Here is a 14,309-nt window from a genome sequence, read left to right on the forward strand (position 1 = left end):
TGAACTCCGATTTCTCCAGTTTCCTCATTTCCCCTCCCCCCACCTTGTCTCAGTCCCAACCCTCGAACCCAGCACCACCTTCCTAAACTGCAATCTTCTTCTTGACCTCTCTGCCCCCACCCCCCACTCCGGCCTATCACCCTCACCTTAACCTCCTTCCACCTATCGCATTTCCAACGCCCCTCCCCCAAGTCCCTACTCCCTACCTTTTATCTTAGCCTGCTTGGCACACTCTCCTCATTCCTGAAGAAGGGCTCATGCCCGAAACGTCGATTCTCCTGCTCCTTGGATGCTGCCTTACCTGCTGCGCTTTTCCAGCAACACATTTTCAGCAACAACCTCATCTATTTGCTTCGCAAATGGCTGTTGGAAATGTACAGAGTTAAAAAAGAGGGCACTACATTCTATCAAACTTTAATTAATAATTGCTTCCCAGGATGTATCAATATTTCAAATCCACTTTTAAGGAATTGTAATTGGATGTTTCTTTTATAGATTTGTGAACTAATTGCCGCTCATTAACAGATGGTAGTTTTGTGAAAGAGAATGGAATGCATGACATCATATTTCAGATGTTGTAGAAATACTTATCCAAACTTTCTGTCCTTCAATTTCAAATCAACCATTCAGATTTTTCTCTATAATAATTTGAAATAAGTTAAATAGATATCCTATTTGCCATTTGAAAGAAAATAAAAGCAATAATAACTAGAGCTTGTATTTACACAACATCTTTAACAATGTAAAAAATCCCAAATCATTTTACAGGATCGTTATCAGACAAAATGTACGTCAGTGCAACATGCAATATTCACAAAGCTTAATGATGCAGGAAGTATTAAGGATCATCTATGAAGGAGGGGAGAGGGGTTGTGAGGCAGATACGTTAGAAGTGTTAGAACAGAGCTCAGGACTAAAGCAGTTGAAGACACAGCCATCAGAGATTGCTGAAAAGACAAGAGTTGGAGAAACGCACAAATCTTAAAGGGTTGCAAGGAAGGAAGCAGTTCGGGAGTTATGAGACCAGCAATGGATTTGAAAGGAAGTTGAGAATTGTAGCATTAAGGTGTTGATGGACAGGGAGCCAATGGAGATCAGCAAACAGAGGAATGTTAGTTGACCCAAAATGTAGGAAGCAGTGTTTTGGATAACTTCAGGTCTTTGTAAGGTGGAAGTTATGCGGTCAGCCAGGGGATCATTGGAACAGTCAATCGAGGAGTGACAAAGGCATCAGAAAGAGTTTCACCAGCAGAAGCACTGAGGCAAGGCAAGTTGGATGGTGTTACAGAGGTTGAGGTAAGCAGTCTTGTTGATGGCATGAATATGTGATCAGAAGTTTATCTCAGAGTTATCAACAACATCAAGATGTGAAGAGATTTGGATCATCCCCGCACAGTTCCCAGCATGAAGAATTGAGTTGATGCAAAAGAGAATGGAATTTGTGACAGTGGCTGTGTCGTGCTTAGTTGGTGAAATTCCTGCTTGTTTGTCTTGACAAGCTCGAGAGGCAGAATGAATGGTTATGGCAGGGTAGTGAGAGTTGATGATGAGGTAGAGGTTGGTGGTGACAATGTGCAGGTGGAGACTAAGATTATATTTTAGGGAGATTTAACCAAGGGATTGTACAGAGATGAGAAATAGGAAGGGGCCAATGCAGTTTGTTGGGAAACTGCAGAGGTAATGTAACATGAGTGCGCTGAGTAACCTTTGCTGGCTGCAATTGTGCAGATAAGAATGGAACGAGGTGAGGATTGTTACACCCAGAAGAGGCTTTCGAGGAGGATGACATAGTCAGTTGTGTCATAAGCTGCAGAAAAATTGAGGAAGATAAGTTTATCATGGTCACTGTCACAGATTATTGTTTGTGACTTTGATCAGCTCTTTTGATATCATAGCAGTGACAGAAATCTAAATGAAAGGATTGAAACGCAGTGAAAGAAAAGGTTGTATTTGGAAGGTGACAAGAAACTCAAGCACTTTGGAGAAGAAAGGGAGACAGGAGCTTTTCAGGAGGGAGGGACAGTCAATAGGAGCACTTTTGGGAATTTCTGTTTTTGATTAGCATTATAGGATCTTTCTCATCTGTCTGTGAAGATAGATAGATCATCAGTATAATATCCGAGGGCTCTCCTTTGGAGATCTGTCAGCTACTGTTGTGCAGACCCTGCATCGCATACACATTTTGATTCCTCAAATGATGGTCCCTTCTACATTTTAGAATGGAAATTACACATCAAAAGGTCCATCTTCATCAGATCATGGATGATAGTCATTTGGGGTGTTGTCAAATTTATGATGCAATGTACCTTAAAATATTCCTTCATAGATTCAAACTGGATACAAATACAGCTAAGTCTTACATCAACAAGTCTTTTTTTTATAAAGTATAATTGACTGCTTATAAGGAAACATTTGTGCATTGTTACATCTCCAGACACAAATGAAGTAAGCTAATATTTTAACTGGGAAAATAATTTCAAGATATTGTATCGAGAATAAGGCAAAGAACAGACCTGACAATGCGTTTCAGCACGAATCACTGAACCATGCAATAAAGTGGGTTAAAGGCCAATCATCCGATCATGTGGGTAACCCTTTTTTTAGCCACCAGATGCCTATCCATAGTGCATATCATCAGATTCTTCTCCTCATACCAGGGCACACCACATGTTGCTATTTTTAGAGCTGCATGCTTGTTAGTAAATGAATGTGGGGCTTCTACATTCTCATCTGTATTTGTCAGATTCTAAATTCAGGTAATTCATTTTTGGCAGTGTTCGAGTTCTGACTTTCATATATTGTCACTCAGTTCAGAAAAGGCAACTTCTGAGTAATGCATTAATGAAGACTTTGTGCTGTGCAATACCTTGAAGCCATGTACAATGTCGTAGGAAAGTACTTTGTGATATTCACTATGAACGGTTTTCTAGTGCAAAACTGGACGTGTCTGCTCTCTGCTGACTTTTGTGGACCTGTCATTTCTGATCCCTCCCATCTCGATAAGCTCTACCAGCTGCAGACGAGGAATTGGTTTGGGAGGTACTTCTGATAATGAGATATGGAAACCTAAGAATTTACATCTCCCTTCCCTTGCCTTGAATAATTGGTTATTTAAATCTCTCATTTTAAAAAAAAATTGCCAATGTGAAGTGAAGAAATGAGAGGCATAAAGAGGAATGTGTTTGGTCCAGGATTAATACCAGCAAGACCCTTAGTTACACTTTCTGAATTGATGAATGTAGGGGAACAGCAGAATGTAAACATTTTTGTGTTGGATTTCTGGGGCCAGAACGTGGTCAGTTTACACAAGAAAGTGTAGGTCCGGTTGATGAAGCAACCAAGATCAGATCATTTGCGTTGCCCTTCCATCCTGTAATAATGCTGCAGAATTGCCATTTCATCACAACTAAGAACTTTCCATTTTTTCATCTGACAAAATCTAGATATGAAGCTGAGTCTGCCTTCTTTTCAAACCTGAAACTATGTGATTTTAACATCATTGATACGCTGGGAGTTGGAGGATTTGGAAGAGTTGAGCTGGTAGGTGCAATTTCTTTTATAAACAGTTGGTTTGTCTAACCCTGCCTCTTATTTTGTTCAGCAAAAGAATGAACTTGCATTTATATAGCACCTTTCACAATGTCAGGACATTTCAAAATGCTTCCTAGTCAAAGAAGTGGCTTTGAAGTATGTAATGAACAGAATGAAAGATGATTTATTTTTAAATTGCTGCCTAAAGTCAGAATTTCCAGTCCCACATTTTCAGTGATGGTAATGAGGGTGAGTTTTAAAGGGTATGCCAACATTAAAAAATTGTTGCTCCTTAATAAAAACGTGTAAAAATTAAAAATAAATGCTGGTACCTCAAACATTCAATTTCACTCCTGTTGCAATTACTTGTTACGTTAATAGTTTTTAAATCGCATTAAAGCACCAACTTATTATGCAGAGTTTTGTACTTCATGAGATGTTTATCATTGCAGTATCAGTGGGAACTATGCAAATATACTGGGGGTTTATTAAAGTGGAGGGCTGGTTGTTTGCTGTAGGGAAAATTTATGCCTTTCAGATAACACAGAAATGTGAGTTAGCTTTTGAGTTTGTTGTTGGTGACATTGGAGAGCTAAAGCAGAAACTGCAAGTGAGGATATCCCAGAAGGGTCTAAGCCTTCCAACATACACTCCCTTGTAAGATACATTTACACCTCAGCAAGAAAAGGTTTGTGTGAAAGTAAGTGCTTATTGGAGACCTGATCAATGGCTAATGGCACTTCCTGGAATGAGAACTGCATGTGAAAACCACACTAAATCAATCTACAGGCTCATTACAGACAATGGCAGGAGACATTGCAAAGTCAGCCAGGGTGCAGTCCACAGAAATAACAGGTGCCCTAGTCATCTTTCTACGAATCGTACAATACTGTCTCGATAGAGCCAATTTTATGAATTATGCAGCATTTCTACGGTAGATTGATTGCACTGACACTATCACTTGTATATCCGTCAACAATTCCCTCCCTTCCTCTCTTTTGTTAGAAAACCAATATCCAGAATTTGACCAGAATCTAATCTCAGAAAAGATTCTGAGAGTTACTATTCTTTTATCAGAGAATGTTGACCATGCATGTATCTTGTTACAATTATACATTCCTTAAGTGAGGTTGAAAAATAGCAAAAGTTAATCTTTAGAAGCATTGTATTTTACAATATGACCCACAGTGAATTGGCAGAATGATGTAGCACACTGTATTCTTTACAGCGTTAGCATGGAAGGAGGTGCATGAGTGTTTGTCCCCTGTCAAATAGCAATCCTTCCTACTTGGATCCATGCACCTTCTTTACCTTTTGCCAGGCACTCAACCTCAAATTCATAGCTGCCCTCTGAAGTAGACACTAGAGATCTGCTTTTACACTATAAGTAGCACAGAGTGACAGAAATGGATGTTGCAGTCACTCAAATCTTTGACTTTCATTTTGAGCTCCTGGGCAGTATTATTTATTTTGTTGCTATATGGTGCAGATTCCCTGTCTAGAAAACCCTCTTTGTAATATCAGATGCCACGTCCATTGTTCCAGTGACATTGTACAACTGTTATCAAAGAACAACTTGCATTTATCCAATACCTTTCAGTTACTTCAGGGCATCCCATAGTGCTTCAATGAATGGAGCATGGTGGCTCAGTGGTTAGTACTGCTGCCTCACTGCACCAGGGTTTGATTCCATCCTTGGGTAACTGTCTGTATGGATTTTGTACATTCTCCCTGTGTCTGCATGGATTTCCTCTGGGTGCAGCAGTTTACTCCCAGAGTCCAAAGATCTGCAGGTTAGGTGAATTAGCCTTACTAAATTGCCCGGTAGTGTCCAGGGCCTTGCGACTATGTGAATTAGTCCTGGAAAATGTAATGTTACAAGGAGAGGGTAGGGGGTGGGTCTGGATGAGATGCTCTTCGGAGGGTCAGTGGTAGACCGAATCAGCCAAACGTCTTTCTTCCACACTGTAGGGATCCTATGAAGTACTTCAACAGTGTTCGGTCATTGTTGTAATGTAGGGAAAAAGCGAAGCTAGTGTTTTTGTACAGTAATATCCCATGCACAGCAATGTTTCCGTTTTCCTGGATAGTGACATTAGTTGTGAGAGGGACATTAGCCAGAGCACTGAAAGAGCTCCTGTGTTGTTTTTTGAAGGGTGTAATAGTATCTTTCATATCAACAACTTATTTGATACTGTATTAAAGTGTCAAGCGCGATTGTGTGCTCAGATCACTGATGTGGGACTTAACCCCGTAACCTACTCATTCAGAGACAAGTGTGAAGCCACTGAACCAAAGCAGGCATCTAACCAAGATTGTTAACAGTCATTTATTGTGTTTTGTGTTCTTAGTAGCAATCATCGTTTTTGAAGGGAACATACATTGTGAAATCATAATGAATGAAATCATGAATTATTGTGGCACTTTTGGTCAAATTGATTGATCTCTTCCACAAAGCCTTTCATGTGCGGGTCAATGACTATTATTCACCATCTGGATGTTCTCATGCTAAGCCTTATGTTTATTCTCTTTCTTAGCCACAAAAAATATCTAGCCATACCATAATACCAAAATACCATCCACAGAAATCTTCTTAGCCTCTTCAATGAAGAGTCTCATTTTTGTTTCATGGGAACCTAAATGTTCCCATTCTGCCTTTAATTGACCAACTGTTAGTTATATTTTCTACGAACCTATATGGATGGCTGGCATGTGGTTCAGGATACATGGCCTCTCAGTCATGTTTTAATTATAAAACAACTGATGCGAGCCAAGGAATGTATTACATGTTTGTCCAATTTGAGGTAAAAAGTATTTGTGAAAATGTTAACTTTTGTACAGCACAGTAGGTAGATATTTAACCCCTTATGACATCTTAGAAAACAGGCATGCAGAAAATAGTAGAGAATACAGTTACAATATACCAACAAGAGCTTCCAAGTTCAATATTATGATTGTAGATGATCCCATGCAGTAAACTAACATCTCAGTACATTTCCATTAAGGGACTGAAGTATTCCATTTTGCCCAGCTCTCTCTTTTTTAACTTAATATACATACACACACAAAACTGGCAACACAATGTAGCTGCCTATTGCCGAAACAAGCAAATTTTTCACTTCCAGTGGGGAAATGTAGTAGAGTGGTTTCTGTAATGAGTGGGGGATTTGCAACTAGACTTCAATTCAGCTCAAACATTGAACATCCACTCCTTTCTCTTTTACCAATAAAATAAAGATAGAAAGGCATTAGGGTACCCTCAGTCCATTTTATTCTTTCAATTCTACAACTAAAACTTCAAAGACCATTTTCATTCTTTATTAGCTTATTATACTTCAAGTAATACATTTTTGCATGGATGCTGCATATATCTTATATAACCACATGAACGAGAGTTATTTTCTAGATCGTGACTTGAGATTTCACATTGATATGAATGGGCATTGCTCTCTGAATGAGTTTCCTCATTTCCCCTCCCCCCACCTTGTCTCAGTCAAATCCATCGAATTCAGCACCGCCTTCCTAACCTGCAATCTTCTTCCTGACCTCTCCGCCCCCACCCCAGTCTGACTTATCACCCTCACCTTGACCTCTTTCCACCTATCACCTTTCCGACGCCCCTCCCCCAAGTCCCTCCTCCCTACCTTTTATCTTAGCCTGCTGGACAAACTTTCCTCATTCCTGAAGAAGGGCTTATGCCCGAAACGTCGATTCTCCTGTTCCCTGGATGCTGCCTGACCTGCTGTGCTTTTCCATCAACACATTTTCAGCTCTGATCTCCAGCATCTGCAGACCTCACTTTCTCCTCAAAGATTGCTCTCTGAATGAAAGACTTCATCTTACACCCATGAATGGAAGTGTCTGTATGAAAATAAACATGTATTTCAGATGACAATCTAAGCTATAAATATGTTTATTGATGGCTTTTGCCTGGTTCCCTCCAGCTTGTTAATCAGATCTTTACTTAAACTGGTTGCCTCTTATTTTACTTTTCATTATGCTTTAGGGTGTGGATTGAGCTTTGAAGTCACGGAGCGTAAGGGTAGGGAGGGGAAGAGCAATAAGTGAAGTGGGAACTAAATTAGGAATGAGCGCGAGGTCTGAACTGAGGCAAGCACAGAGCTGCCTGAAGTTTGAAAAGTGACCAATGTCAGGAGATGTGTTCATGTTTTTGTGGATAAGGAAAGAAGCATTCTTGGGCCTGAGACTTTTGCAACATATTTGCCTTACATAAATACTGGCTGTCTTAAAGCAATCATCCATCCCAATATGGCTTGCACTCAATCTTATAGGCTGATCTGCTATCCCAAACAGCAGTGTGAAACTTCCAAAAGGAGGAAATCTTGCTCCATATCAGTGTCATTTTTTGTGTTCATATTTGATGTGCATGCAACGTGGATCATGGGTTCAAAAGTGGTTTCAATTTCTAACTTGTGGAATGTGAAAGTATCTTGAATCATATTTGACCCCATTAAATTTGTTCACTTCCCACTGAGTTATTGCCATTTCGTATTCAATTTGTGTCTTTCAAGAGTTTTAAACTCAAAGACACAATGTTAGTATGATATATATTTTTCATACCCAAGGACATATGCTTGATGTAATGCTTTTAATCATGAACATTAATGGTCTTGAATGTTATTGAGTGTGGTACGAATCACTTAAGGGCATGAATTCACTGGACATTTGACAAAAATCAGCAACATGTTTAATTGAGTTTTGATTCATTGAGTCTTGTGTTATACCACACTAATGAGTATCTTAAAGAACTAACTAACAATTCTATGCTGACAATGGTAGGTGTCTGAATCAACGAGGTAAAAACAATGACTGCAGATGCTGGAAACCAGATTCTGGATCAGTGGTGCTGGAAGATAGGGTTAATTGTCACTCATGGTAGACAGTTTTTCTCCTTAAATAATGCAACTACAATTGAAATTTTATAAACCAGGCAAACAGGTCCTTAATAAGCAATGCTGTGCAAGAAAAGGGCAAATGCATCTGCACTTATTTAAAGCTTTTTTATTTTAATATTCTATGATGGAGACCATTGTCGTTTTGGAGATTTATCTGTCTGAAGTTCCATAACTTTCTCCATTCTCCAGTTCCTATTTCCTGCTTTTCTGACACTAGCTTACTAAGCATTTTCTTCTCAATCTTAAGTGCCATTAACTGTCTTGGTCTTACACTCCAAAATACTCCCTCTAGATCTTAGCGAGTTTTGAGCTATACTCCCACTAGATCTTCCACGTTACTACATCTTTCCACAACTTCAGAGTCTACCTCTTTTACCAAGCATATGGGTGCTAGCTTCAAATCATGCTTACTAATGTTAAATCTGTTCCCCTTCCATACTTCTCTTATCTGAAATGTCATGAAATAATTACTGCATTCACAGAGTTTTAAAAATTCAAATTATTGCTATTGCCATCACCATCTTAAGAGGTAAAGTTGAACTTGGTTTTTTCGCTCTACACTTTTGATCTCAAATCTATAATTTCAATGGTTAAGAGTTATAAGTGGCTAGAAAATAGTTGTGCGCATTAGAAGAGGACATTGTGTGCATTAGAAGGGGAAGTTACAAAGAGAAGCAAGCAGGTAAATATGTTGCAAAATAGCAGCAGATAGAGTTCAACATGGTAAAGTGAGACATCACTGACTTTGGATATGAGAGACAGATCAGAATATTTTAATAGTGAATAATTTGGAATTATGAAGGAACAAAGAAAATTATTTATTCACAGATCACCACAAGCAGCCCATTTGATTGGCACCACATCCACAAGCACCACTGACACTCAGAAGCTGCAATGTGTACCATCTACAAAATTCACAAAAGATCCTTAGTCAGCACCTTCCAAACCCACAGTACTTCCATCTCGAAGGGTAAAGGCAGCAGATACATGGGAACTCCTCGACCTGCAAGTTCCCCTTCAAACCACTCAGCATCCTGAATTGGAAACATATCACCGTTTTTTTCATTGTCACTGGGTCAAAATCCTGGAATTCTCTCCCAGAGGGCATTATGGGTCTAACTACACCACATGGACTGTAGCAGTTCAAGAAGGCAGCTCACCATCACATTCTCAAGGGCAGCTAGGGATGGGCAATAATTGCTAGCCTAGCCAGCAACTCCCACGTCCCAATATTGAATAAAAAAAAAGCTTCTGCACAGGTTAAAAAATGGTTAATGGTGTATTGGTCTTTATCTTAAGAGAGTTCAAACTCAAAAGTCAGGAAATTATGTTTTGTTTGTACAGAGCCACGGTCAAACTCTATTTGAAATGTGCTTTCAGTGTTAAATGCTATAAGTTAGGACAGATATATTGACCTTGGTGAAAATGTATCACAAATTATCAGCATGATACTGAAGCTGAAAAGGATAAATTATAGAGATAGTAACATAAATTTCGTTTGTACTGTCTTGAGTTTAGCATTGTCTAAGAGTTGATCTATTTGAGGTATCTGGAATTATTAATGGATTTGATGGGCAGACGATGGCAAAGTGGTAATGCCACTGGATATTTTTATTTTTTTAATCAATAATTTGAATTTAATACAAGTCAAAACTTGAAATTAACCAGATAAATGATGCAACAAAATCACAGTCACTTCTTCTATAATGCAATGGTCGCATTCCTGTGCAATCCCACACTGTACAAAAATCACACAATACAAATAAGTCTTAAAGTGTTGGTGATCCAATCACATTATAGCCAACACAGATTTTGTAAGATTGTGATTTAAAATAGTGTTCCCTATTCACCAATTATGTTACAGCTAATTCATGTTAACGAAAGGCGCATTATAGCAGAACTGACTGTACTCATCGATCATTGTAAAAACCCATCTGATTCACTATCATTACCTTGTCTGGTATGTGACTCCAGACCCACAGCAATAGGATTGGCTTTTAACTGTCTGCTAAAATAACTAAGCAAGCCACTCAGTTCAAGGGCAATTAGGGTAAGAAATTAGAATATCAAAACTGGCTTTGCCAATTCCACCCGCGTTGTATGAAAGAATGAAAGAAAACAAATTTGCATTTCCTCATTAGCCAAGTGCCAGCATTTAGTCACTCATTGAGACTTTGGATGAGGTGCCCCCATTAGTTGAGAAGGAGACAGTTTCCTTTTTTAAAGTCCTTCATCAGGAATGGCCCAAAACGTCGATTCTCCTGCTCCTCGGATGCTGCCTGACCTGCTGTGCTTTTCCAGCGCCACACTTTTCATCTCTGATCTCCAGTATCTGCAGGCCTCACTTTCTCTTACATATAAACCCAGCACTGGGTAACTGCCCTGACATTTGGCTAATGAAGAAAGATAGATACCACTAAAATGAGGAGGACAGAGAAAGATTGGGAAGTGAGTTTTGAAGCTGAGCTTCAGGTCAAACATGCTTACTTCATCTTAAGGAATAGAGGGAAGGCATTTGGATGGGAGGTGTTTATAGTTGAACACAGAATGCCCTCAAATACTGCTATATACACAGTGACAGCTATAGAGCTGACAAGGATGATGGAGACTGAAGTTTGCATCTTGAAGGATTCTCATGACTGCATGTATCTACATGGCTGAGATAACATCATTAGCATTTATTTCCTGAGGATTTGCTTTCCTTCGATATTAAAACAACAGGTGCAGGTTTTGAATAGCACATTGGACTAATATCTCTCATTGTCCAGTGATCAGATGCATCTTGAACAATTAAGGCACATGCAGGAGAGTGACAAACATGATGACCATTCTATTGCTCATTTCTAGAAAAGTTTACAGTGATTCCAACAGGTTCAAGAGGCACATGTACGGAATTTGCATGGTGCCTTATCATTAATGCAAGTAGGAAGAGGTCAGTGTGCTACATATCATTTTCTATCCAATTAATTCCTTTCTGCTGTTGTCCTCCAGCCAAAGCCCTAGAGAGTTGCCTAGTCCAGCAGAACAAACTTATAAGAGCTGTCCTTTAACTCCTTGATATTTATAGTGTACATTTAAACAGGCAGATGCAGCAGGCAGTGAAAAAGGCAAATTGTTTGTTGTTGAGAGAACTCAAGCCCAGGAACAGGGATGCCTTGTTGCAAGGGTACAGGGCCTAGTGAGACCACACCTGGGTGGAGTTTTGGTCCCTTATCTGAGGAAGGATGCTCCAGCTATGAAGGAACTCTTAATGTTATCAAACTTGGAGGTTTCTCAGACCAGTCCATCAAAAACAGGTGCCACACTATATGAAAGAGGTATAGTTGATGAGTTCTTTTACATATATCCTTCCTAATCTCGTGATGATATTATTGGTTTTAATAGAAAGAATAAAGCATTTTTAACCCTTTCAATCTGCATGATCTCATTAATTACTGTTTATCCAATAAGGAATAAGAGAGTAATTGTTGGTATATATGTGTTTTTGACTGTATTATTGTAATAAAAGGTGTGTGACCTATCCATAAATATCACTTTTAGAGATTGGATTTCAAAGTAGTGGTATATGAGTATGGATTACTTCGTGATTTTTTTTTAATGCTTCTGGCATAGTGACCTAATCCAGTATGTGTCAGAGAGTAGGGTGACTGTGAACCTCTAGAGTTAATGACAGAAGAGAGATATATACGGTGGCATTTCTGACAGGAAGAATAAACATAAAAGTCTATTAGCTTATTTTCAGTTTAGAATAGTCAAAAATTGTTTCTAATTTAGAAAACCCAGAGGGTAGATTTAACAGAGAATGGTGGGTATGTGGAATGCACTGTCAGTTGTGCTAATAGAGTCAGATACATTAGGGACATTTAAGTGACACTTAGATAAGATGATAGTAAAAGCTAGGGGACTTGGAAAATAAATAGTGATATATTGAAAAGTGTCCATATAGAGGAGGAGATACTGGGCATTTTAAAACTCATAGAGGTGTACCCAGAATTCTTTGGGAAGCTAGGGAAGAGATTTCTGTGCCCCTTGCTGAGATATTAGGATCATCAATAACCACAGGTGAGGTGCTGGTAGACTGGAGTGTGGCTAACGTGGCACCACTATTTAAGAAAGGTAGTGAGGAAAAGCCAGAGAACTATTGACTGATAAGCAGGATGCTTGTGATGATAAGCTGTTAGAAGGGATTCTGAGGAACAGGATTCACATGTATTTAGAAAGGCAAGGACTGATTAAGGATAGTCAGCATGGTTTTGTGCGAGGGAAATCATTTCTCACTCATTGATTGAGTTTTTGAAGAAGTGACAAAGAAGATTTATGAAGGCAGAGCAATAGACATTGTCTATATGGACTTCAGCAAGGTGTTCAACAAGTTCTACATGGTAGACTGGTTAGCAAGGTTGGATCATGTACAATACATGGCAAGCGAGCCATTTGGTTACAAAATTGGCTTGAAGGCAGGAGACAGAGGGTGGTGGTAGAGGGTTGCCTTTCAGACTGGAGGTCTGTGACCAGTGGTGTGCCACAATGATCGGTGCTGGGACCATAGTCTTTTTGTTATTTCTATAAACAATTTAGATGTGAATATAGAAGGTATGGTGTGTAAGTTTGCAGGTGACACCAAAATTGGAGGTGTAGTGGACAAGGAAGAAGGTTACCTGAGAGTACAATGGGATCTTGATCAAATGAGCCAATGGGCTGAGGAGTAGCAGATGGAGTTTAATTTAGATAAAGTGAGATGCTGCATTTTGGAAAAGCAAATCAGAGCAGAATTTATACACATAATGGTAAGGTCCTGGGGAGTGTTCCTGAAAAAAAGACCTTGGAGTGTAGGTTCACAATTCCTTGAAAGTAGAGTCACAGGTAGACGGTAGTAAACCATCAAAGGCAAAAAAAACCATAGTGGGAGTTATGTACAGACCTCCTAACAGTGGTCAGGACCAGGGGCGCAACCATGTACCGGGAAATAGAGAAGGCATGTCAGAAAGGCAAGGTCACGGTGATCATGGGAGACTTCAATATGCAGGTGGACTGGGTAAACAATGTTGCCAGTGGATCCAAAGAAAGGGAATTCATGGAGTGCTTACAGGATGGCTTTTTGGAACAGCTTGTCATGGAGCAGACAAGGGAGAAGGCTATTCTGGACCTAGTGCTATGGAATGAACCAGACTTTATAAAAAATCTTAAAGTAAGGGAACACTTAGGAAACAGCGATCATAATATGGTAGAGTTCAGTCTGCAGTTTGAAAGAGAGAAGGCAAAATCAGATGTAATGGTGTTACAGTTAAATAAAGGTAATTATGAGGGCATGAGAGAGGAACTGACAAAAATAGACTGGAAGCAGAGCCTAGCAGGGAAGACAATAGAGCAAAAATGGCAGGAGTTTGTGGGTAAAATTGAGGACACTGTACAGAGGTTCATCCCCAAGAAAAGAAAGACTACCTGGGAAGGGATTAGACAGCCATGGCTGACAAAGAAAGTCAGGAAATCTATCAAAGAAAAAGAGAGAGCCTATAAAGGGGCCAAGAGCACTGGGAAATCAGAAGATTGGGAAGGCTACAAAAAAAAACAGAGGAAAACAAAGAGAGAAATAAGGAAGGAGAGGATCAAATATGAAGGTAGGCTAGCCAGTAATATTAGAAATGATAGTAAAAGTTCTTTCAATACATAAGAAACAAACGACAGGCAAAAGTAAAACAATGGGCCACTTCAAACTGATGCTGGAAGCCTAGTGATGGGAGATAAGGAAATAGCAGGAGAACTTAACAAGTACTTTGCGTCAGTCTTCACAGTGGAAGACATGAGTAATATCCCAAAAATTAAAGGGTGTCACGGGGCTGAATTGAGTATGGTTGCCATTAC

The 14,309-nt window shown here is 39.4% G+C and overlaps 1 protein-coding gene and 1 long non-coding RNA gene across 2 annotated transcripts in view; one reads left to right on the plus strand and one right to left on the minus strand.

Annotated features, from left to right (window-relative positions):
* The window catches only part of LOC122561043, a 16,815-nt gene extending 13,293 nt beyond the window's left edge, over positions 1-3,522 (minus strand). Inside the window, exon 1 of the long non-coding RNA XR_006314890.1 lies at positions 3,435-3,522. This is a non-coding gene — a long non-coding RNA (uncharacterized LOC122561043). The remainder of the gene's footprint in view (positions 1-3,434) is intronic.
* prkg1b (protein kinase cGMP-dependent 1b) overlaps positions 1-14,309 on the plus strand; it is a 623,979-nt gene that overhangs the window by 533,704 nt on the left and 75,966 nt on the right. The window contains exon 9 of the mRNA XM_043712366.1: positions 3,444-3,540. Within this exon, the coding sequence (XP_043568301.1) occupies positions 3,444-3,540 (97 nt within the window). The remainder of the gene's footprint in view (positions 1-3,443; positions 3,541-14,309) is intronic.

The sequence above is a fragment of the Chiloscyllium plagiosum genome, chromosome 22 (genome assembly GCF_004010195.1).
Source record: "Chiloscyllium plagiosum isolate BGI_BamShark_2017 chromosome 22, ASM401019v2, whole genome shotgun sequence".
Taxonomy (NCBI): domain Eukaryota; kingdom Metazoa; phylum Chordata; class Chondrichthyes; order Orectolobiformes; family Hemiscylliidae; genus Chiloscyllium; species Chiloscyllium plagiosum.